The sequence below is a fragment of the Elgaria multicarinata genome, chromosome 17 (genome assembly GCF_023053635.1).
Source record: "Elgaria multicarinata webbii isolate HBS135686 ecotype San Diego chromosome 17, rElgMul1.1.pri, whole genome shotgun sequence".
Lineage (NCBI taxonomy): Eukaryota > Metazoa > Chordata > Lepidosauria > Squamata > Anguidae > Elgaria > Elgaria multicarinata.
In genome coordinates this window covers 1,630,272-1,651,532 of record NC_086187.1, presented here as the reverse complement: position 1 = coordinate 1,651,532, position 21,261 = coordinate 1,630,272, and the positions used below count along the sequence as shown (strand labels likewise).

Here is a 21,261-nt window from a genome sequence, read left to right as displayed (position 1 = left end):
AAAGCACTGGCAGGCAGGGGTGGAACTCCTTCAGATATTTGGGGACTCAAGTCATTTAAGCTTTGAAAGTAAGCATCAGCACTTTGAATTTGACTTGGAAGCAAATAAGCAGCTAGAGAAACTCTTTTAGAAGTGGTGTAATAGGAATTCATCTCCCTGCACTGGTAACTGTCCTAGACGCCACATTCTGAAGCTGCCGAGTCCTGTTCAAGGGCAACCTGCATACAACACATTGCAGTAATACAATTTGGAGGGAACTACTGCAGCCAGGCGATCTCTGTTATGGGATAGATGAGTGTGAGAGCCAGTGTGCTGTAGTTCATAGAGTGTTGGGCTTTGACTCAAGAGACCTGAGTTCAAGTTACTGAGTGACTTTGGCAGGTCCCTTACTCTCAGCCTAATCTACCTCACAGGGTTGATGGGAAAATAAAATGGAGAGGAGGAGGAGGAGGAGGATCATTTGCCTCGACTTGAACTCCTTGGAGGAAAAGACAGGATATAAATGTAAAGAACAAACACACATACAAATAAAAAAAGCTTGTAGTTGGTGAACCAGACAAAGCTGAAAAAAGCACTCCTGACCACTGAGGCCACCTGGATCTCAAGTGACAAGCTTGGATCAATGCGTACCCCCAAGCAATGCACCTATTCTTTCAGGGGTAATACTAGTTCTAATCATGGCCTCAGAACTAGCAGACAGTTCTGAGTCATCTTCAAGGGCAACCCCATGTATAACACATTGCAGTAATCCATTTGGGAGAATATTCTTCAGACCATCTGATATGCTAAGAACAACATGTGAAAAACTACCTTCGTTCTCATGGCTACTGTGGAGAACAACGTATTGAAATATGGGTCAGATCATATAATGTTTTGTTTAATTCTGACCAGTGGTGGTCTCCAGGTCTCAGGGAGCTACTTATTTTATCTCAAAGAGAAAAGGAACATAGATTATTTTTTGTGAACCACCCAGAGAGCTCCGGCTACTGGGCGGTATAGAAATGTAATAAATAAATAAATAAATAATAGATTATGTATAAAAATACCCACTAATTACAGAACTCCTGTATCACAAAAGAAAGATTACATCTACCAACAAAATGGTCTTGTTTATACAACAGTATTATAACACAACAGTATTAATAGGCATAGAGATATTATAAAATTATAATATATAATCCAATTTTCATAAGAAGAATTGGAAGAGGGAAAAACAAGCAACAACAAATAGGGGGGAAGAATATGTACACTTTAGTGTAATTAAATTTAAGATGGAAAATCACAGTAAACAAAAGAATATGGATGTATATCATCCCTAGACTTGTTCCAGAATGTAATAAATAAGCCTCAGCTCTTCACAAACTTGTCTTCATTTTTATTTTTATTGCATTTATTGCATTTTTGTACCTCCTAATAGCCAAAGCACCCTGGGTGGTTCACAAAAATTAAAACCATTCAAAGTATAAAACAAACTGTATAAAAACAACCCACCTTGCGTTTCCATGGTGTGCAAACCAAGTCAGTGTGGTGGAGGGCTGCAGGTTGTGCACTGCTGTGCTAGAGGTCCCCTACACAAAACGAAAATAATAATAATGGAGACATAGGGCAGCCTGCCTTGTTCCTCTAGGGCAGTGGTTCCCAAAGTGGGCGGTACCGCCCCCTTGGGGGCAGTGGGATTGCATAGGGGGTTGTTAAGAGGCAGCAGGGGGCGCTCAAAGTGGTCTCTCCAGATGGTCCTAAAACCCAGGGACCGAGCAGGAAAGAGCGGCAGAGTCAGCTGCTCTCCCCACACCTTCCTGCTCAGGAAGGACTTTCTCACTCATGCAGCCGCTCTCTCCTCCTATCTCAAGCTCACAGCAGCCCCACCAGAAGTAAGGGGTGGGGAAAGTGCCCACAGGAGGCAGCAGAGCAGGAAACAGCGGCAAGTTCAACTGCTCTGCCCACTCTTCTCCTGCCTAGGAGGGCCCAGGGCTTCTTTCCTGCTGAAGCCACCGCTGCCCGCTTGCTTGCTCCCTCCCTCGGCCAGAGCTGCTCCCTCCTACAAGCTGCCCCAGCAGACCTCTCGCGATAGTTGCTGTACAAGGCGGGAGCAGCAGCCCTGCAGCAGAGAGGAAGGAGCACGTGGAGGACGGTGGGCGGCTGCCAAAAACAGCGGCCGGCTGGCTGGGGAGCAGGACTGCTTGTGCTGCTGCCTGCAAGGTATCACCAGGCTTCCTTCCCCCATCAGGAGTTGCAGATTGGGGCCATTTCCCCTCTGAGCAGCTGTCCTCCTGTCCTAATCAGCCCGGCAGCTATCGTGAGGCTTGGAGGGAGGGAGAGTTAGAGAGAGAGAGAGAGATGTTGTGTGTCTCTGTGTGTGCTCTCACCCCCAAAAAAATCTGGAGTACAACAGGATTGGGAGAGAAAAGAAAAGGGAGAAGGGGAGAGAATTGCAATTCCCCAGGTCCTTCCTGGCTAAAGAAGATTCAGCAGCACCTTTTTGCAGAATGCTTGCTGAAACAATTCCTATCTGCCCTTGCTTATTTCAGGGTATCCAACCCCCTTTTTTCAAGCGTTCTTTTGGTAAACATGGTATGTGTGTATCTTGTGTCACCATAAAAACAGAGCTGCAGCACAATCCTAAGTATGTCTACTCAGAAGTAAGCCCCACTGAGATCAATAGAACTTACTCTGAGGTAAATGTGCATAGGATTCAGCCTGAAGAAAAGACAGGAGAAAATGAATTGTAGAAATAGAATAGCAAGGTAACTGTGGGATATTTAACCATATTTAAAGACAGTAAGTACAGTAAAGTTAGTGCCCCTCTACTTCAGTCCCAGCCAAGTGTTCCATAGGAAAACTCTGTACCAGGTGGCAGATAATTATTTTAACATTTTAATTTAAGAAAAGATTGAGGAGAGACATGATAGCACTCTTCAAATACTTAAAAGGTTGTCACACAGAGGAGGGACAGGATCTCTTCTCGATCCTCCCAGAGTGCAGGACACGGAATAACGGGCTCAAGTTAAAGGAAGCCAGATTCCAGCTGGACATCAGGAAAAACTTCCTGATTGTTAGAGCAGTACAACAATGGAATCAGTTGCCTGGTGAGGTTGTGGCCTCTCCCACACTAGAGGCCTTCAAGAGGCAGCTGGACAACCATCTGTCAGGGATGCTTTAGGGTGGATTCCTGCATTGAGCAGGGGGTTGGACTCGATGGCCTTGTACGCCTCTTCCAACTCTGCTATTCTATGAGTATGAGTCTATGAATTAAAATAAATTATCTTTTCCTATAACAAAATGGTGCTTACTCTAAGTAAGAAGGAAATCCTATTTGATTCCTGTATTCATGCTAGTGTGGCATGATAAGTTAAAGGCACAATTTTATGCATGTTTAGACAGAAAAAAGTCCTTCAACTCCTAGAATCCCCTCTAAATGGGAAGCAACCGCCCCAAGCTTGTGGAGGGAGGGAGGGAAAGAGAGCGAACACCTCTGTTTGCAGCCAGCATGGTGGGGCACACCAATGGAATTTTGAATAAAGTGTTCAATTAATTGTTACTGTTTTGAATTTTATTGTTATTATCTTCCTTAGTGGGTCGTTGAAAACCTTTATTCTGAATAATGATTTTTATAGGGTAGGGTAAGGAGCGCTGGGCATGATGTTGGGGAACCAAGGGGGCGGTGACCTGAAAAAGTTTGGGAACCACTGCTCTAGGGACATCAAAACTAGTTGTTGTTTTTCAAAAAAACATTTTTGAGCCAATGCCTTTTCAGCCCCCGAAATAGCAGAAGCAGGGAAAAGCAGCTGGCCCAGCTCAAGGAGGAGCTAGAAAAGTAAGCCAGATTCCCAGGGAGCGAGCGAACAGGGAGCGAGCGAACAGGAAGAGCAAACAGGAGTTTGGCAGGGGGAGTGTAGGGGAAGAGGAGACCAAGGACAGGGGAAGAAGAGAAGCCTCAAGGAAACCCAGGAGGCTGCCAATTCAAAGAGGCCGTGTGCTTGCCAAGTGCTCCTGAGTGCTGAGTGAGAGGTCGGTGTGGATAGTTGCTGCAGGAGCTGAAGGGGGAGTGGCCTGATTGTCAGTTGGTCTCAGCAATCAGTGCCTAATTGCTGTTGATTGTTGTTGGCCTTTCAGTGACCTCATTCTGGTTGCTGACTTGGAGCTGAGCAGAAGCAGGGAAAAGCAGCTGGCCCAGCTCAAGGAGGAGCTAAAAAAGTAAGCCAGATTCCCAGGGAGCGAGCGAACAGGAAGTGCAAACAGGAGTTCGGCAGGGGAGGCCAAGGGGGAGGCCTCTAAAAAATAATAATAATAATAATAAAAATAAATAAATAAAATAAAAATAAAAAAGAGGTGGGGGAAAAAAGAAAAGCATAAAGAGAAAAAAAAACCCACAAAACCACCACCAAACAAAAGCAAAAAAAAAACCCCAAAAGATTACTTTCCCTTAAGACATCCTCATATAGTTGTGTACCTTCAGAGAGGACACAACAAAGCAAAGGCAATTCTACTATAATCAAAAAGGAAAAAAACAAAAGCAGAAATCGACATTATGGATGGAAAGGAGTCCCTAGAGGTAGTGACCTGCAAAGGGTGTGCAATGTTCGTGTTTCTGCCTGAGCTCAACATGGCGTACACCTGCAACAAGTGCAAGCTCGTGGCACTTTTGGAAGAAAAAGTGAGAGGACTTGAGCAGCGAGTGTCCACCCTCCAAGGAATAAGAGAAGTCGAGGAGTTCTTAGACCGAACGGTGGAACTGCAACAGCAACAAGAAGCACATGAGATTGAAGAACAACAGCCAGCTGAAGCAGAAGTGGAGTATGCTGAGGGGAGGAAAGCCAATGAAGAGGAAACTCCCTGGAAAAGAGTGACAGTTAGAAGAGGAATTAGAGGGCGTTCTGCACTGGTGGAGCCATTGCAGTTAAGCAACCGCTTTCAGCTTCTGGAGAATGAGACTGAAGGACAGTTTGCAGAGGAAGAAGTACAGGAGGCACCATGCAACAGTGACCAAGAGACAGAAGGTAGGTCAACCAAGAAGAAGCGAAGAGTAGTCGTTGTGGGAGACTCCCTGCTGCGTGGGATTGAAACCCAAGTATGTCGTGAAGACCCATGGACTCGCCAGGTGTGCTGTCTCCCTGGAGCACAGATTAGAGATGTGACTGAAGGGTTACCGAAGCTCATAAAGCCCACGGACACATACCCCTTTCTTCTCATCCATGTGGGAACAAATGATGTCGCCAAGCAGAGCTACAAAGAAATCATTTCAGACTTTGAAGTTCTGGGAAGGAAACTGAAGAACTTTGGGGCCCAGGTAGTTTTCTCATCCATCCTCCCGGTTCTTGGAAGAGGATTAGAAAGGGAAAGAAAAATACTCCGGATGAACGACTGGCTTCGAAAGTGGTGCCGTCGTGAGAGTTTTGGATTCTGGGACCACGGGCTACGCTACTTGGAACATGGACTGCTGGCAAGGGATGGGTTGCACCTCACAAGGGCTGGAAAGAATGACTTCGGCCACAGCATGAAGAACTTCATCAGGAGGGCTTTAAACTGAATCTTGCGGGGGTGGGAGACGTAAATTTTGAGGCAACAATGGATGAAGGCCAATGCATCACAGTACAGAGAACAGCTCCAACAGAGTCCCAAAATAGTGTCTGCAACAAGGTAGGAACAAAGCCAGACTATAAAACACATGGTCTTCGATGTCTATATACTAATGCCCAGAGCATGGGAAACAAACAGAATGAACTTGAACTCTTATTACATGAAGGCAAATACGACTTGATAGGTATAACTGAAACTTGGTGGGATGACTCCCATGACTGGAATATAGCAATTGAAGGATATAACTTGTTCAAAAAGAACAGAAGAAATAGAAAGGGAGGTGGAGTTGCACTATATGTTAAAAATACCTATCCCTGCACAGAAATACAGGCGGATGAGATTGGGAGCCCCGTCGAGAGCGTCTGGATTAAAATAAATGGGGCTAGGAATAAAAAGAATATGATAATCGGAGTCTACTACCGACCACCCAATCAAGGAGAAGACGAGGACGAAACTTTTGAGAAACAAATTGCCAGTGTTTCAAGGAAGTGTGATGTAGTAGTGATGGGGGACTTCAATTACCCTGATATCTGTTGGGAGACCAATACTGCCAAAAGCGGCCCTTCCAAGAAATTCCTGACATGTATGGGTGATAACTTTCTCCTACAGAAAGTGGTGGAAGGAACTAGAGGGTCAGCAATCCTTGACTTGTTATTGACCAATAGGGATGACTTAGTGGATAAAGTGGCAGTTACGGGAACTCTGGGGGAAAGTGACCACGTCATACTTGAATTCTTGATTATGAAGGAGACAAAAGTCGAGCGTAGCCATACACGTACTCTGGATTTTAGGAAAGCTGATTTTAATAAACTCAGAACTATAATAAGTAAGGTCCCGTGGCAAGGGAGCCTAAAAAGAAAAGGAGTGCAGGATGGCTGGGAGTATCTAAAAAATGAAATTTTAAAGGCACAGTTACAAACAATTCCAACAAGGAGAAAAGATAGAAGACAACAGAGGAAACCAATGTGGCTCCACAAAAAGCTTATTGATGAACTGAAAACAAAAAGGGATACATATAGGAAGTGGAAGGAAGGCCAGGCTACAAAAGAAGAGTACAGACAAGTGGCGCAGAAGTGCCGAAATGGCGTCAGGAAGGCTAAAGCTGTGAATGAGCTGAGATTAGCGAAGGATGCTAAAAGCAATAAAAAGGCTTTCTTCAGATACGTGAGTAGTAAAAGACAGAGGAAAGAAATGGTGGTTCAACTGCTTAATGAGGATGGCAAATTGATAACAGACGACAAACAAAAGGCTGAAGTGCTCAATTCCTACTTTGCCTCGGTCTTCTCCCAAAAGCGGATCTATGACCCCCCTCTAAAAAGTGAAGCAGAAGTTGAGGGGGCAGGATTGCAGTTTGAGATTGATAAACAAATGGTCAAAGAACACCTAATTTCCTTGAATGAGTTTAAATCCCCAGGGCCCGATGAACTGCATCCAAGAGTAATGAAGGAGCTAGCGGAAGAACTCTCAGAACCTTTGTCTATTATCTTTGCAAAATCATGGAAGACGGGTGAGGTGCCGGATGACTGGAGGAGGGCTAACGTTGTCCCTATCTTCAAAAAGGGCAAAAAGGAGGAACCTGGGAACTACAGACCAGTCAGCCTGACATCCATCCCTGGGAAAATTCTGGAGCAGATTATAAAGAAGTCAATCTGTAAACACCTTGAAATCAATGCAGTGATTACTAGAAGCCAACATGGATTTGTCAGGAACAAATTCTGTCAGACTAATTTGATCTCATTTTTTGATAGGATAACCTCCCTTGTGGACTGTGGGAATGCTGTGGATGTCATATATCTTGACTTCAGCAAAGCTTCTGACAAAGTACCACATGACATTCTGATTAACAAACTAGCTAAAAGTGGGCTAGATGGAACAACTATTAGGTGGATCCACAGTTGGCTACAGAATCGGACTCAAAGAGTACTTATCAATGGAACCTTCTCAAACTGGGGAGAGGCAACGAGTGGGGTGCCGCAGGGCTCAGTCCTGGGCCCAGTGCTCTTCAACATTTTTATTAATGATTTGGACGAGGAGGTGCAGGGAACGCTGATCAAATTTGCAGATGACACCAAATTGGGTGGGATAGCTAATACCCTGGAAGACAGAAACAAACTTCAAAGTGATCTTGATAGGCTGGAGTGCTGGGCTGAAAACAACAGAATGAAATTTAATAGGGATAAATGCCAAGTTCTACATTTAGGGAATAGAAACCAAATGCACAGTTACAAGATGGGGGACACTTGGCTCAGCAATACTACAAATGAGAAAGATCTTGGAATTGTTGTAGATTACAAGCTGAATATGAGCCAACAGTGCGATATGGCTGCAAGAAAGGCAAATGCTATTTTGGGCTGCATTAATAGAAGTATAGCTTCCAAATCACGTGAGGTACTGGTTCCTCTCTATTCGGCCCTGGTTAGGCCTCATCTAGAGTATTGTGTCCAGTTCTGGGCTCCACAATTCAAAAGGACGCAGACAAGCTGGAGCGTGTTCAGAAGAGGGCAACGAGGATGATCAGAGGTCTAGAAACAAAGCCCTATGAAGAGAGACTGAAAGAACTGGGCATGTTTAGCCTGGAGAAGAGAAGATTGAGGGGAGACATGATAGCACTCTTCAAATACTTAAAAGGTTGTCACACAGAGGAGGGCCAGGATCTCTTCTCGATCCTCCCAGAGTGCAGGACACGGAATAACGGGCTCAAGTTAAAGGAAGCCAGATTCCGGCTGGACATCAGGAAAAACTTCCTGACTGTTAGAGCAGTGCGACAGTGGAATCAGCTACCTAGGGAGGTTGTGGGCTCTCCCACACTAGAGGCATTCAAGAGGCAGCTGGACAACCATCTGTCAGGGATGCTTTAGGGTGGATTCCTGCATTGAGCAGGGGGTTGGACTCGATGGCCTTGTAGGCCCCTTCCAACTCTGCTATTCTATGATTCTATGATTCTATGATTCTGTGATAGATTCTGGGGTCCCACACTGGAATACCCTGCCACAGATGTGCCACCAATAATCTCTGCCACTTCCTGGACACATCCAGAAGCAAGCCCAGTTCCCCTTTGTGTTGCAGGAAAGTGAGGGAGCAGCAAGAGGAAGAGGATGTGGCACCCGGCACTGCTGCTGCTGCTTTTTCTTCAGCACTGTAAGTCCAGACATGTCTCTGTGGGCTTTCCTAGGCAAGGGTGCAGCCATATTTCCCAGGCACTTTGTGAATCTGTTCCCACAATTCTGGCAGCTTATGCAGCTCCCAGAGCCAGTGTTCCCAATGAGATCTCAGCACCACATGGCCCTTCAACCTGATGGCAGACACAGAAGACAGGAGAGGAAACGGAAATGAGTGATGGGCACACCAAGTGCAGCTGGCCACACAGGAAGCAAAATGCCAAGGTCAGGCTGTGGGCAGGGCCAAAGGCAGAGTGGGTGGAGCCAAATGGGATTATGGCCATTTTAAACCTGCTTAGGACTGAACCACTCTGTGGCTCTTTCCAATAGCATCCTAAATGCCAGGCTGCTGCATTCTTCTCACAAAGAAGCAGCTTTTCTGCTTGAAAAATGCACAGCTCCAGATCTTTGCAAGAAGTTGATTCTTTGCAGGGTGTTTGAAGCTTACTTGCTTTTAAATACTGTCCTCTCTCTGATTACAGCTATCAGCAAAAGAAACTTACAGTAAGGGGGGGGCACTTCTAGAGGTTCCCTCTCCCTGCTATAGTGGATTGGGGTTTCTGGGCAAGGCCTTTCCCTGCAGGCCGACCTCTCCTCCTGCTTGGGTGGGATTGACAAAGCCCGGAGTTCCCTTGCCCTACTGCCAACAGTCAGAGGGGAAATAGCTTTGCCACCAGGCCCCAGTCTTGATGGTGGTGCTTTGGCATCATAAGGCACCTGGCTCCCGCACTTGCGTTACTTCCCAGCATCTGCGAACTTTCCCAGTGGCGCTTAGCACCGGGAGGGATGGGGCAAGAACAAGGCAGCCAGAGGAGGACGAGAAGAGGGACACCGGGTGCCCAAACCACCTCTGCTCCCTCTGACCTCTCTCTAGCTGCCCGTTCCATCCCCCTGTTTTTTATTTTTATTATCTGTATCTGCGCAGCTATGCAGATACAGATAATGTTTTTTTTAAAGGGGGGAGGAATGGGCCCCGTTCCTCGTCTCTGCCCACCTCCATTTTTTGTTTTTTTGTTTTTACAGAGGTGCAGAGCCCCTTCCTCTCCTCCCCTATTATTATTATTATTATTATTATTATTATTATTATTATTATTATTATTATTATATACCAAGGGGCACAGGGCTCTCCTGAGCTCCTGGGACCGCCCGCTTCCCTGTCCAGCCCATGCCAACCAATCGGGGTGCCCAGGGCCGGCGCCAGACTATATTGCGCCCTAGGCAGGCGCATTCTGAAGCCTCCGCCCTGCCCCCCCGCTCACTCGCCCACTCCCTTGCCCCCGCCCCCCTCGCTCGCCCACTCCCCGCCCCCCTCGCTTGCATGCCCGCTCACCGCCCCCGCTCACTGGCTCGCTCACCGCTCCCCCCTCGCTCGCCCACTCACCTCCCGCTCACGCCAGCTTCCTCCCGCTCCCGGCTTTGAAGCCAGGATGCTGGGGTTGGGGGGCGGGGCGGAGACTTTGAAGCAGCAGGCCTGGAAGTGGCTTCCTGGCACGCTGTACTGAAGCCTCCACCTCCAACCCCAGCATCCTGGCTTTGGAACAGCGCTGTTTGGCGCCCTCGTTTGCTTGGAGCTCTAGGCTGCCGCCTGAGTTGCCTCTATAGCAGCGCCGGGCCTGGGGGTGCCATGGGCTGTGACAAGCCCCCGCTGCCAAAAAAGTTCCCGACTATTTTGGAGCGGTGTTTCCAGGGTTTGCCCCTGGATGGCTTAGCAATGGCGGCTGAGTTATGTAGATGACCTGCTGCTACTGCGAATCCACCCCGGGCCATGCCCCAGAACAATTCACTTCTCTCCTCCTCCTCCTCCTCCTCCTCCTCCTCCCCCTCCCCCTCCCCCCTTGGCTTCTCCTCCATGTTCTCCACTCACCTCATACACACCCACTTATCCCTCTGGCTCTCTCCCCCACCCCCATCTTACCCCCACCCCACCAGCCCCTCTCTGCTTTTCTTGTCACCATCTACAGACCCTTTGAGTAGGCTGATCTCACCGCTTGGAGCCGCAAGCACCAGTGGATCCTCACACACACACACACCCCAGAAGCACCACAAAGAGCCAAACAAACATAGCATGGGAGGGGGAGACCAGGTCAGGGGGTCCCTCCACCTTTAAAATAGCTGGGCTGGGGGCGGGGAAGGTTCCAATGATTGTTGCAGCAGGGGCACTGTGGGAGAGGCTGATCTTTGACCTCAGCACTAGTTTCCCAATCAGAATTGCCCCAATCAGTTTCCCAATCAGAATTGCCAAGAGGAAACCATAAGTCCAATACAGCTCACTCCAACCAGGGAAACACACAGGAAAGGAAATGTTGAGCCACCCGCATCCCCAACCCCATTGCTCAGTCTGATATCTGTAGGCTAGAAGCACATTCCTTGAACCAGGACAGGGTTTCTGAATGCCCTCAATTAGACAGGGAATCCAGCCCAGGACTCGCAGTGCAAGGCAAGGGCCAGTCTGCCTGTGGCTATCTGCAAGGAAGGAGCAATAAAATAAACTGCTCATCTCCTACATTTTATGTAGAATCAGATTCTTACTTCCAAGGACCTTACTTCAGGACCCTGGAAATAACAAAATTGGCCTTCCTGCCCCACCCTGCTTTAAAGGGAAGATAAGGAGCAGGCCTGGTACAAGGCAGGTCTCTGCTTGAAGCTGCTGATGCTGATGCCACCCCTACCCCCCCGCCCACTGGCTTACTTTTTGGGGCACAGATATGAACTCCCACCTCGCCACATTCTTCCCATCAGGGATTTCTACCTTCAGGAGTTCCAGGACCTCTTGCAATACTTTGGCCAACCTTGCGTAGGCTCTGTGCAGATCCTGAAAGTAGAACTCCCTGATGGGTGGTATGCTGGCAAGGTGATGCGCATATGTGCTACCAAAAAAGTAAGCTGGTGGGCAGGGCCAGCTGAGTTGCCCTGCCAAGCAGGTCCAGTGTACAGGAGGCGAGCGAGCGAATGGACACTACTTGGTCCTGCTGGCTGCCTGCATGGCCAGCCAGCTGACCGTCCATGCAGGCAACTGCATCAGGCCACTTAATGGTATGGCCGGCCCTGACGAGGAGACCTGATCACAGATCGCATTGTACCAGTTGTTGGTCTGTCATTCAAAGTGTCTCAGCATGCTCTTGCTTTGCTTTCTTTTCTGGTTCCCATCCATTCAGCCTCAGCTTGTGAGCATCTTACCTGTTTTGCTGACTACATCCAGATGCTGATGTGTGTGTGGAGAAACATCTCTGGTGGGGCTCTGTACAATCTCACAGCAAGTTGGTAAGTAAGAGGAGAAGCACAGATGACACAGGCCCCCATGTCTCTGGGCAAGCACTGCAGGCAGAATGCAGCTCTCAACTGCAAAGTCCTGGCGTTTCTTAGAAGTCAGTGGCATGTCTTACCAAATACTGCTCTTCTCCAGAGGGAGGGTCCATGCACATACATGATTTGACTTTTAGTTGGTTTGCCTGTGTGTGAATCTGCTCTGTGTGTGTAGGGCCCCTAAACCCACCTACCTGCTGTGTTTAGCACATGAGCTATAACACCCTTTAGGGGTGGGGGTGGGGGAGATGCCAGGCTAGTTGGTGCCAAGTAGCTGAATCACAGAACTGCCCGATGCCACCTCCCACTGACAGCCACCCTCCTTCACCAAGGACTTTCCTTCAAGCACCCCGTCCCCTTCCCTGTGCACCTTCCGTGGAATACAGACCAGGGCATTCTTTCCTGAGGTGAGGGGAAGGCTGTCAGGGCCAAGGCATGTTCCGATATGCAGGTTCAGTCAGTGGATTCTTATCCATGTGGCAAAGAGGGTGCTTTGATGGGTTTACCTCATCACTTGTCCACTGAATGGGTAAAAATTTGTAAGCCGCCGTGAGAGCCTTTTTTGGCTGAATGGTGGGATAAAATTCTTAAATAAATAAAATTCAGTCAGGATTCAGTTTATTTATTTATTATTTATTTATTATTTAATTACATTTCTATACCGCCCAATAGCCGGAGCTCTCTGGGCGGTTCACAAAAATTAATTACCATTCAAAGTATAAAACAACAGTATAAAACCATAATATAAAATACAATATAAAAGCTCAACCAGATAAAAACAGCAGCAATGCAAAATTACAAATTTAAAACACCAGGTTAAAATTTATTTATAGTCTGTTAAAATGCTGGGAGAATAAAACGTCTTCACCTGGCGTCTAAAAGCATATAATGTAGGTGCCAAGCGAACCTCCTTAGGATCCCTAGCCACCTGGGATTGGCCTAGCCAACTGGGATCCGTTAGGCAAGAGGCCACGGCTCAGTGCTGAAGCCCCAGCTGTGCATGCAGAAGGTCCCAGGTCCAATCTCCAGCACATCCAGGTAGGGCTGGAAAAACTCCTGCTTGAAACCCAGGAGAGCCACTGCTGCCAGTTGGTGTCGACACTGCTGGGCTAGATGAACTCAGCTTCTGATGTTCCCATGACCCATGTTCACAACTTGGCCTGCTGCTCTCCAATGTTTGCAATGTTTCCATTTTGCATACTGCCTTGTGCACATAACAGTCTCTGCTGACCAATGATGATTCCACACTAAGAGATCTGTTTGACTTTTGAAGGAACTGTGGGAATGGAGGCACCTGCTACTTCCTCCCTCGCTCCAGGAATGCTACCCAGATACAATATACCTGTTTTTCGGAGCAGAAGCTGTGCTTTAGCAACAACAATTTTTATGTGAAGGTAACAAAGTTTGTGGATGCACCGCTCAACACTTTCAGTGGATGTAGCAAGACCTTCATGTTCCAAGAAAATAGTAAGTATGAGGAGGGGCCTGGCACCGAAACAACAACGTCTGTGAGCCTCTGTGCTCATCTCGGTGTGCGAGGGATTGAAGCCAATGGCAGCGATAAGTGCAATTGGAAAGCAGTTGAGTCTAAATGCAAAAAACCTCCTCATCCTTTGGGGAGAAGCTTGAGGTGGCCAAAGGAAGCAGCCAGAGAAGTAGTTGCACCGGGCCTTAATCAGGAGCCACTCCAAGGTGAGGAACATGGAGCAGTTCCACCTCCTTGCTCCAAGGAAACCAAGTCCTCCTGGTTGTCGGTCAAATCTGAGCAATGGGCACAGGAATGTGGGCCTTTTCCTCTAATCTGTGACCCCCCCTTCCCAGTTAACAAAAAAACAAAAACAAAAGGGGAGCACCCAGGATGAATGAAAAGCAAAAAGAGGACTTGTTCCCAAAGGGGCCAAAGGGAAATTTAAGGCCATTATATTTCAGAGACAAAAGGTCCTTCCTCAAAGGTGATCTGGAGAAGGTAGTAATTATACAAAATGAATAATTCACTCAGAAATTTCAAATAATAAAATACTGTAAAGATTGATGCCAGGCTATGACAATTGAATAGATGAGGGTTAATAAATTGAAACTCAATCCAGACAAGACCAAGTTGCTGTGACTCTGACTGAACAGATGGATTCTTCTCAACCTGCTCAGAATGGGGTTGCACTCCCCTTGAAGGAGCAGGTTCATAGGCTGGAGGTTCTCCTGGAGCCATCTCTGTTACTTGAGGCTCAGGCAGCATCAATGACATGGAGGACCAAGCTTAGGTTGGTGGTCCAGATACACCTCTATCTTGCCAGGGCTTCAGTATGGTAAACTCCAGGTTAAATTACTGCAATGTGCTCTATGTCCCTTAGAAGATGATTCAGAAGCAGCAGTTGCGTAAAATGTGGCAGCCAGATTGACAACATATAATACAGATTCTGGCCTGCTTGCCTGTATGTTTCCAAGCCCAATTCAAGGTGCTGGTTTTGACTAATGATGTAAGCCTCCTTGGAAGGGCTTCTGCCCTGAAAGGCATCCAACAAATATTTAAGATAAATAAATGAACAAAACCTGATGGCGCACCTCTCCCAGCATCCATCTCTCCATCCTCTATGTTCCTCATCTAAAAACCTCTGAGGGAAGCTCACAGGGCAGCAACAAGGCAGAGGCTCTTCTCAATGGCAGACCCCCAATCATGGAATGATCTACCTGACAAGACCCTCCTGGCACCAACACGGTTATCTTTTGGGTGCCAGATTAAAACCTTTTTCTCTCAGGCAGTTGGCAGCATATGGTGAGGATGTGCAGGCAGTGCCTGCAGGAGAAAGAAGGACCACCTCCACCGCCCTCTCCCTGTGGACTTATGTGCAGCAGATTACTACTCCCTGCAGGACCAGGCTGCCAAGGACTGAGCCAGTCATTGCTGACAGCTTCCGCCTGTTCCCCTCCCTGGAAGGGGACACATGAGCTGGCTGGCTGAGGTGTCCTAGGGGAGCCAGTGCCTGCAGGAAAAGGAGGGATCGCCATCACCACCTAGGGAAGCCTGCCTGCTTTTGTTTCACTTCTTAGCTTTCTGTGGGTCTTGAGCTATGTGCCCGGGAGGGAGGATACAGAACCAAGTTGGGGGACTTGAGGGGGCTCCAATCAGTGTAGTGATGGGTAGAGGGTGATATGGTGTTGTGACGAGGACTTGCCAGGTAAGGGGAACATGGCCTGACAGTTAATGGCTGTGCCGTGTTCCAGTCCTCCCTACAACTGCAGGTTTGTTGGTTGCCCTATCAGCCAACCCTCAGGCCTCCGGATGCTGCTCTTAAACACCATAAGAAGTCCTCCCTCATCCACAACTTAATTGTGGATGAGGCTGCTGATCTGGCATGTATAATCGAGACTTGGGTGCGTGAGCAGGGAGGAGTCAGTCTCTCCCAGCTATGCCCACCAGGGTACTTGGTTCAGCATCAGGGTAGATCTGAGGGCCAGGGAGGAGGGGTTGCTGTGGTCTATAGGAACTCCATCTCCCTCTGCAGGCTCCCTGTCCACGTGACTAGTGGGACAGGGAGTGTTGGCACCTTGGGACAGGAAGTGTCTGGAGTGTTTGCACTTTGTGCTGGGTCAGAGGAACAGATACTGTTGGTGAACCACCTGCCCCGCTGCTCAATGGACTCCCTAGATGAGCTGACGGAGGTGGTCTTGGGTGCAGTGCTGAGATCCCCCAATATTCACACCGAGGGTACCTTATCCAGGGCAGTTCAGGATTTTATGGTCTCCATGACAACCATCAGTCTGTCCCAACATGCCACCAGCCCAACGTATGTAGCAGGGCATACTCTACCTGGTTCTCGCAACTGGACATGGAGAAAGTGGTGATCTGAAAATGGGGGATGACACATCACTTCCTTTATCATGGTCAGATCACTGCATGCTGGGTTTAGACTTACAGTGGCTTCTCTCCTCCGCAAGGGTGGGGGGCTTATTAAGATGGTCCATCCCCAGAGACTAATGGATCCAGATGGGTGCATAATAAGATCTGATGAAGGTAAGCTCTCCTCCTTCTATTAGTGAGATCAGAGTCTAGAAACTGTTCGTTAGATTAGGATTTTAGTTTCAGTTTTATCAGCTTCTTTGCTTCTCTCTCGTATTTCTCTACCTTTGGTTTTGCAATTTGTTTTGTCGGATAGTTAGTTATTGGCGAAGAGGAAAAGGTTGTATACCTCTTTGGATTAATCCATCTGAAATTGCTGTATTCTTACTGGACTTTTATATTTTTATGACTGGAGGAAGAAGGACGGTCTGTGTTACTTACTCCCACTTAATTTTGCCCTGCTTAGCAGTTATTATTATTATCTACGCATTACGGATTGTAAACACCTCTCCAGACTTCTCCATCTCAGAATTTAACGGCAAGAATTTAATGAGCATCTGAACTTCTGAGCTCTTATTTTTATCTTCTTTTAACTTTTTAACTTTTAACTTTTTTAAAAAAAACTTCTTTTAACTTTTAATTTCTGATTTTAAAATTTAATCGCTGGTCTTCAACTATCAACTTACCAGTCTATAACTATTAAACAAATTATAATTACAAATCATCAGTCATCAAACTGTATGCAAGCCATTTACACCAGGGGCTGTAAATCTGCTAGATGCTATTATCCAGCAATTATCCAGATGCCGCAACTGAACTCTACATTGCAATTAACGCAAACATCGTAACCACTGTAACTTGCAAGCTGCAATTGTAATCGTAATTGCAAGGGAGTAGTTTAAAAGAGTAGATAGTCCTGTGAAATGGGTGCCAAGTGGTGTAATACAGTGTAAAACATCTTCTCGAGTTAGGAGAAGGCGTTCAGATAAAACAATAGTCTTGACCAGAGGGGAATATAAAAGACATGTACATTGATGGTGCTATATAAATAAATAAATAAATAATAATAATAATAATAATACCACTCTCCTAGTAGAATTGGTCCCACATGGGAGGAAACATAAACAACCTAAAATAACTATTTTTTTCCCAAGTCAATGCAGTAGAGGTTAAACGAATAAACAAGCAACAAGTAACAAATGAGAACACGAATAGTATCCTGCCAACACCCATTACGCCAATGAATGAGCCCTTGGACTGGTCTCTGGGGCCACATCTCATAATGAGTGCACCAGACACCAATACCACTAAAAGATGTAGCGCAGCAATGGATTTTTTGTCGTCAGGGGAAGATTTGATGAGAATAATACACCCTAAGGATATATCAAATGGCAGTAATTCTGTTATATCAAATGGCAGTAATTCTGAGTTAATGCCGATTTTTGCTTCAAACAAACAAAAACTTTGGTGTTGTAGTAGAATCATAGAATAGCAGAGTTGGAAGGGGCCTACAAGGCCATCGAGTCCAACCCCCTGCTCAATACTCCCACCTTGCAGGAAGATATGTCACTCCAGCAATTAGAAGAGTATACAAACCCCTTGTTAAAACAGAAGGGGGCTGAAATGTTACAAAGCTTGCCTACCTATCAATATGAAACAATTAGAACCCTCCTTGAAAGTCAGGCAGAGGATATTGCATTGATAAAAAAAATACTTATCGAAAAGTAAAGACTTACCTTTACCAACTTTGCAATGGCTAACATCAAGGAGGGGGATCAATTGGCCAAGTTAGCACGAAAAAACCAGAGAACATAAGGCCTAATGGTACTTCTAATGAGAAAATCTCCAACACCAACTTAATAGAGGCCCTGAAGTCAACACATCAAAGCAAAGTTGTCATTTCACACAGCAACAGGAGTAAGAAAAATGTTGATAATAACAACCCGCCCATCAACGACAAGGCTCTGAAATTAAAGTGTTTAAAGAATAAAAACAAAAAGGGGAAAAGAAAACAAAAAAATATAAAACGAGTATTGAATAACCGAATTAAATCAAATATGAATTTTAATAGATTATTCCGCATTCTAGACATTGAAGATCAGGAAAGAGAAAAGCAATTCACTGCTAAAAAGAAACAAAGTAATGGGAAGACATGTCCCTTGGCTGCGATGAAATTGGAATCTACTAAACAGGATACTTTCATTAAAGTAGCAGACACAGATGAAATACAAGATCCATGGGCATCTGCATCCCAAGCTGCTCAGATAAAACAGGACATAATTGTAGCTGAGAAAGGGAAAGGGGAAATTAATGGAACAACGTCCATACCTATGAGGAAAGGAACATGGAACTTGCAACTAAATAAATGCATCTTGGTATTTGCTAACTATCCAAAGCCAAGGGGTTCACTCATGCAATTAGAGCGTAAGATGCACTTTTTAAAGTTATCAACAACTTGGAAAGAGAACCCACTGGGAAACAATGTTGAGATAATTCAAAACATCGACTACCTGTTTTATAATTACAAAAAAGCACGGGCTGTGGTCACCTTTGCATCTCCAAATCTGACAAGCAGGATAAATAGAATGAAAGAAGATCTATTAAGAAATGGATTGATAGTTAAAAGATATTTTAAAAATAGTTTAATAACACCCCTATTGCCCTTTATGAGTGAAAAGCAGGACAGCATAAGCAATACGACAGAGAGGGAACCTAGAATAGGGAATCTTATCAACCTGCAAGATTCAATCCAAAGTGGCCCAGCAGATTACCGGCTAACAACTGTGGGGATATCAGAAGATAATATCTACAGTAATGGAAAACAACACACATTGCTGAATGTCTTGAGTGAGCTACCAAAATTACCCCAAGAAGTTACAAAACAACCAAAAAATCTTTCAACCTTGTCTGATTTCGACGATGAGGCAAGTCTGGGATTCATGGAATTGGAAGAGATGATTGACATAGCGGAGCAATTTTGTCCTGAAGAAACAAAGCTCATAGAGAGCTTTGAGGCCCTAAACAGTATTAATCAACAGTGGTTAATCACCAGATTAAGAACGCTGCTGGAATTACTTGATCAAAAAACAAAAAGCATACAATCCCAAGATACTGTGGTAGTATGGGACGAAACCATATGTAATAAGGAAAAGATGCCAAAGAACCGAAAATGCCAGCATTTAAAAACTAATGGTGAGGAGGCTGATAAAAGAAAAACCATATCTCCTGGTGGTCCTATGAACGATCAAATTTACAATTGCCAGAGGACAAATAAAGATCTATCCGCCCACCTGTGGGATAATTTATTTATTATTATTAATTTATTTATTGCATTTTTATACCGCCCAATAGCTGAAGCTCTCTGGGCGGTTCACAAAAATTAAAACTATCATAAAACAACCAACAAGTTAAAAATACAAATACAAAATACAATATAAAAAGCACAACCAGGATAAAACCACGCAGCACAATTGATATAAGGTTAAAATACAGAGTTAAAACAGTATAATTTAAATTTGAGTTAAAATTAAGTGTTAAAATACTGAGTGAATAAAAAGGTCTTCAGCTGGCGATGAAAGGAGTACAGTGTAGGAGCCAGGCGGACCTCTCTGGGGAGCTCATTCCACAACCGGGGTGCCACAGCGGAGAAAGCCCTCCTCCTAGTAGCCACCTGCCTCACTTCCTTTGGCAGGGGCTCACGGAGAAGGGCCCCTGTAGATGATCTTATGGTCCGGGTAGGTACATATGGGAGGAGGCATTCCTTCAAATAACCTGGCCCCAAACCGTTTAGGGCTTTAAATGTCAATACCAGCACTTTGAATCGGGCCCGGACCTGGACTGGCAGCCAATGAAGTTGTAAAAGGACTGGCGTAATGTGATCTCGCCAGCCAGTCCCTGTTAGTAAACGGGCTGCCCTGTTTTGTACCAGCTGAAGCTTCCGGACCGTTTTCAAAGGCAGCCCCACGTATAACGCATTGCAGTAATCCAAACGAGAGGTTATCAGAGCATGGATAACTGTAGCTAGGCTATCACTGTCCAGATAAGGGCGCAGTTGGTATATCAGCCTAAGCTGATAAAAGGTGCTCTTTGCCACTGAGTTCACCTGTGCCTCAAGTGACAGTTCTGGATCCAAGAGCACCCCCAAACTATGGACCCGATCCTTTAGGGAGAGTGCAACCCCGTCCAGGACAGGGCAAACATCACCTCGCCGGACAAATGAACCACCCGCTAACAGTACCTCCGTCTTGTCTGGATTGAGTCTCAGTTGGATAAGCAATTAAATCCTAGGGACAAATCAGATAAAACAGGCTCACTTTACCCAAACATCATTGTGATCAAGAAAGCCCCATATGGTTATCAGCCAAAGCCCTTGGAAAATATAACTTCAGCAAAGGAAGAGGAAATAAGAGTTAATAATAGGCTGACAAATCTCAATAAGGAACCAGAGGCGTTTTGTACTATAACTATGAAAAACCCAGCAGTCTATGCAGGGAAATTATCATTGAGCCCAATAAACGAAACACAAACCATAAAAGCCAGAGAAAAGACAAAGATTAATGAGGAATGACAAAGATCTGCAAGATTTATCCCGGAGATGGAAAAATGTCTGTCTCAAACACCAGGGAAAGTGTACATAGCTAGTACAGACCAAACACAAACCCCCATAAGAATAGTGTCCTGGAATATCTCAGGATGGGACAACAAACTGATGGACATAGGCTTTAAAGAATATCTAGCCAAGTGCGATATAATAGCGTTACAAGAAACATGGACACAAAAAAAGATAGAGCTCCCAGGATACCAACTTTATATAAAGCCTGCCTTAGGGCGTTACTAGACGGGGCTCTAGCGCGCGTTACCTTCCGCAGCCACGTCGAGGCTTCCAGATGACGTTCACGAGGATCCGCCGTTATCCTGCGGTGAAGCCTCTTTCTCCCGACTTTAAAAAAGTGAGTTGTAGTGCGCCTTTTCCTGCTGTCCCGCGGTAATTTGGAGTACGTGTGGGAGGATGTGAGGTCACTGCGGTCGGCACTGGTCAGGAAAAGGCGTGCTAAGGGGGAGTGGTCAGCGGCTTCGGTCAAGCCGCCTCCGCCATTTGCGCGCAGTCCGGCAGCTGGGGCAGCGCGGCGGAGCGGCTTTTTTTTTTTATTTCCCCAGTGACAGTTTGCGCAGGAACGGAGGACCGCAAAAGTGGCTGGTGACTCCTTGCGGTGGGCAGCTACCGTGGCCGCATAATGGCGGTGCTGTACGCTGCCTGTTAGTGTGGGTACCAGGCTGGCAGAGGGCAGAGCTGTTTGTGGGCTGCTGCCATGGCTACGGCCAGATGTGGGTTGGCTCCTTGGGATGGGGCACAGGGCACAGAGGCGGTCATCGCCGCCGACACCTCAG

At 46.3% G+C, this 21,261-nt stretch overlaps 2 protein-coding genes across 2 annotated transcripts in view; both read left to right on the top strand.

Moving 5' to 3' along the window:
* The window catches only part of KDM8 (lysine demethylase 8), a 402,374-nt gene that overhangs the window by 125,373 nt on the left and 255,740 nt on the right, over window positions 1–21,261 (top strand). The gene's annotated exons all lie outside the window — the stretch shown is intronic.
* IL21R (interleukin 21 receptor) overlaps window positions 1–21,261 on the top strand; it is a 53,977-nt gene that overhangs the window by 5,111 nt on the left and 27,605 nt on the right. The window contains exons 2-4 of the mRNA XM_063143121.1: window positions 8,537–8,715; window positions 11,891–11,996; window positions 13,312–13,505. Coding sequence (XP_062999191.1) covers window positions 8,673–8,715; window positions 11,891–11,996; window positions 13,312–13,505 — 343 coding nt within the window. The 5' untranslated portion in view covers window positions 8,537–8,672. The remainder of the gene's footprint in view (window positions 1–8,536; window positions 8,716–11,890; window positions 11,997–13,311; window positions 13,506–21,261) is intronic.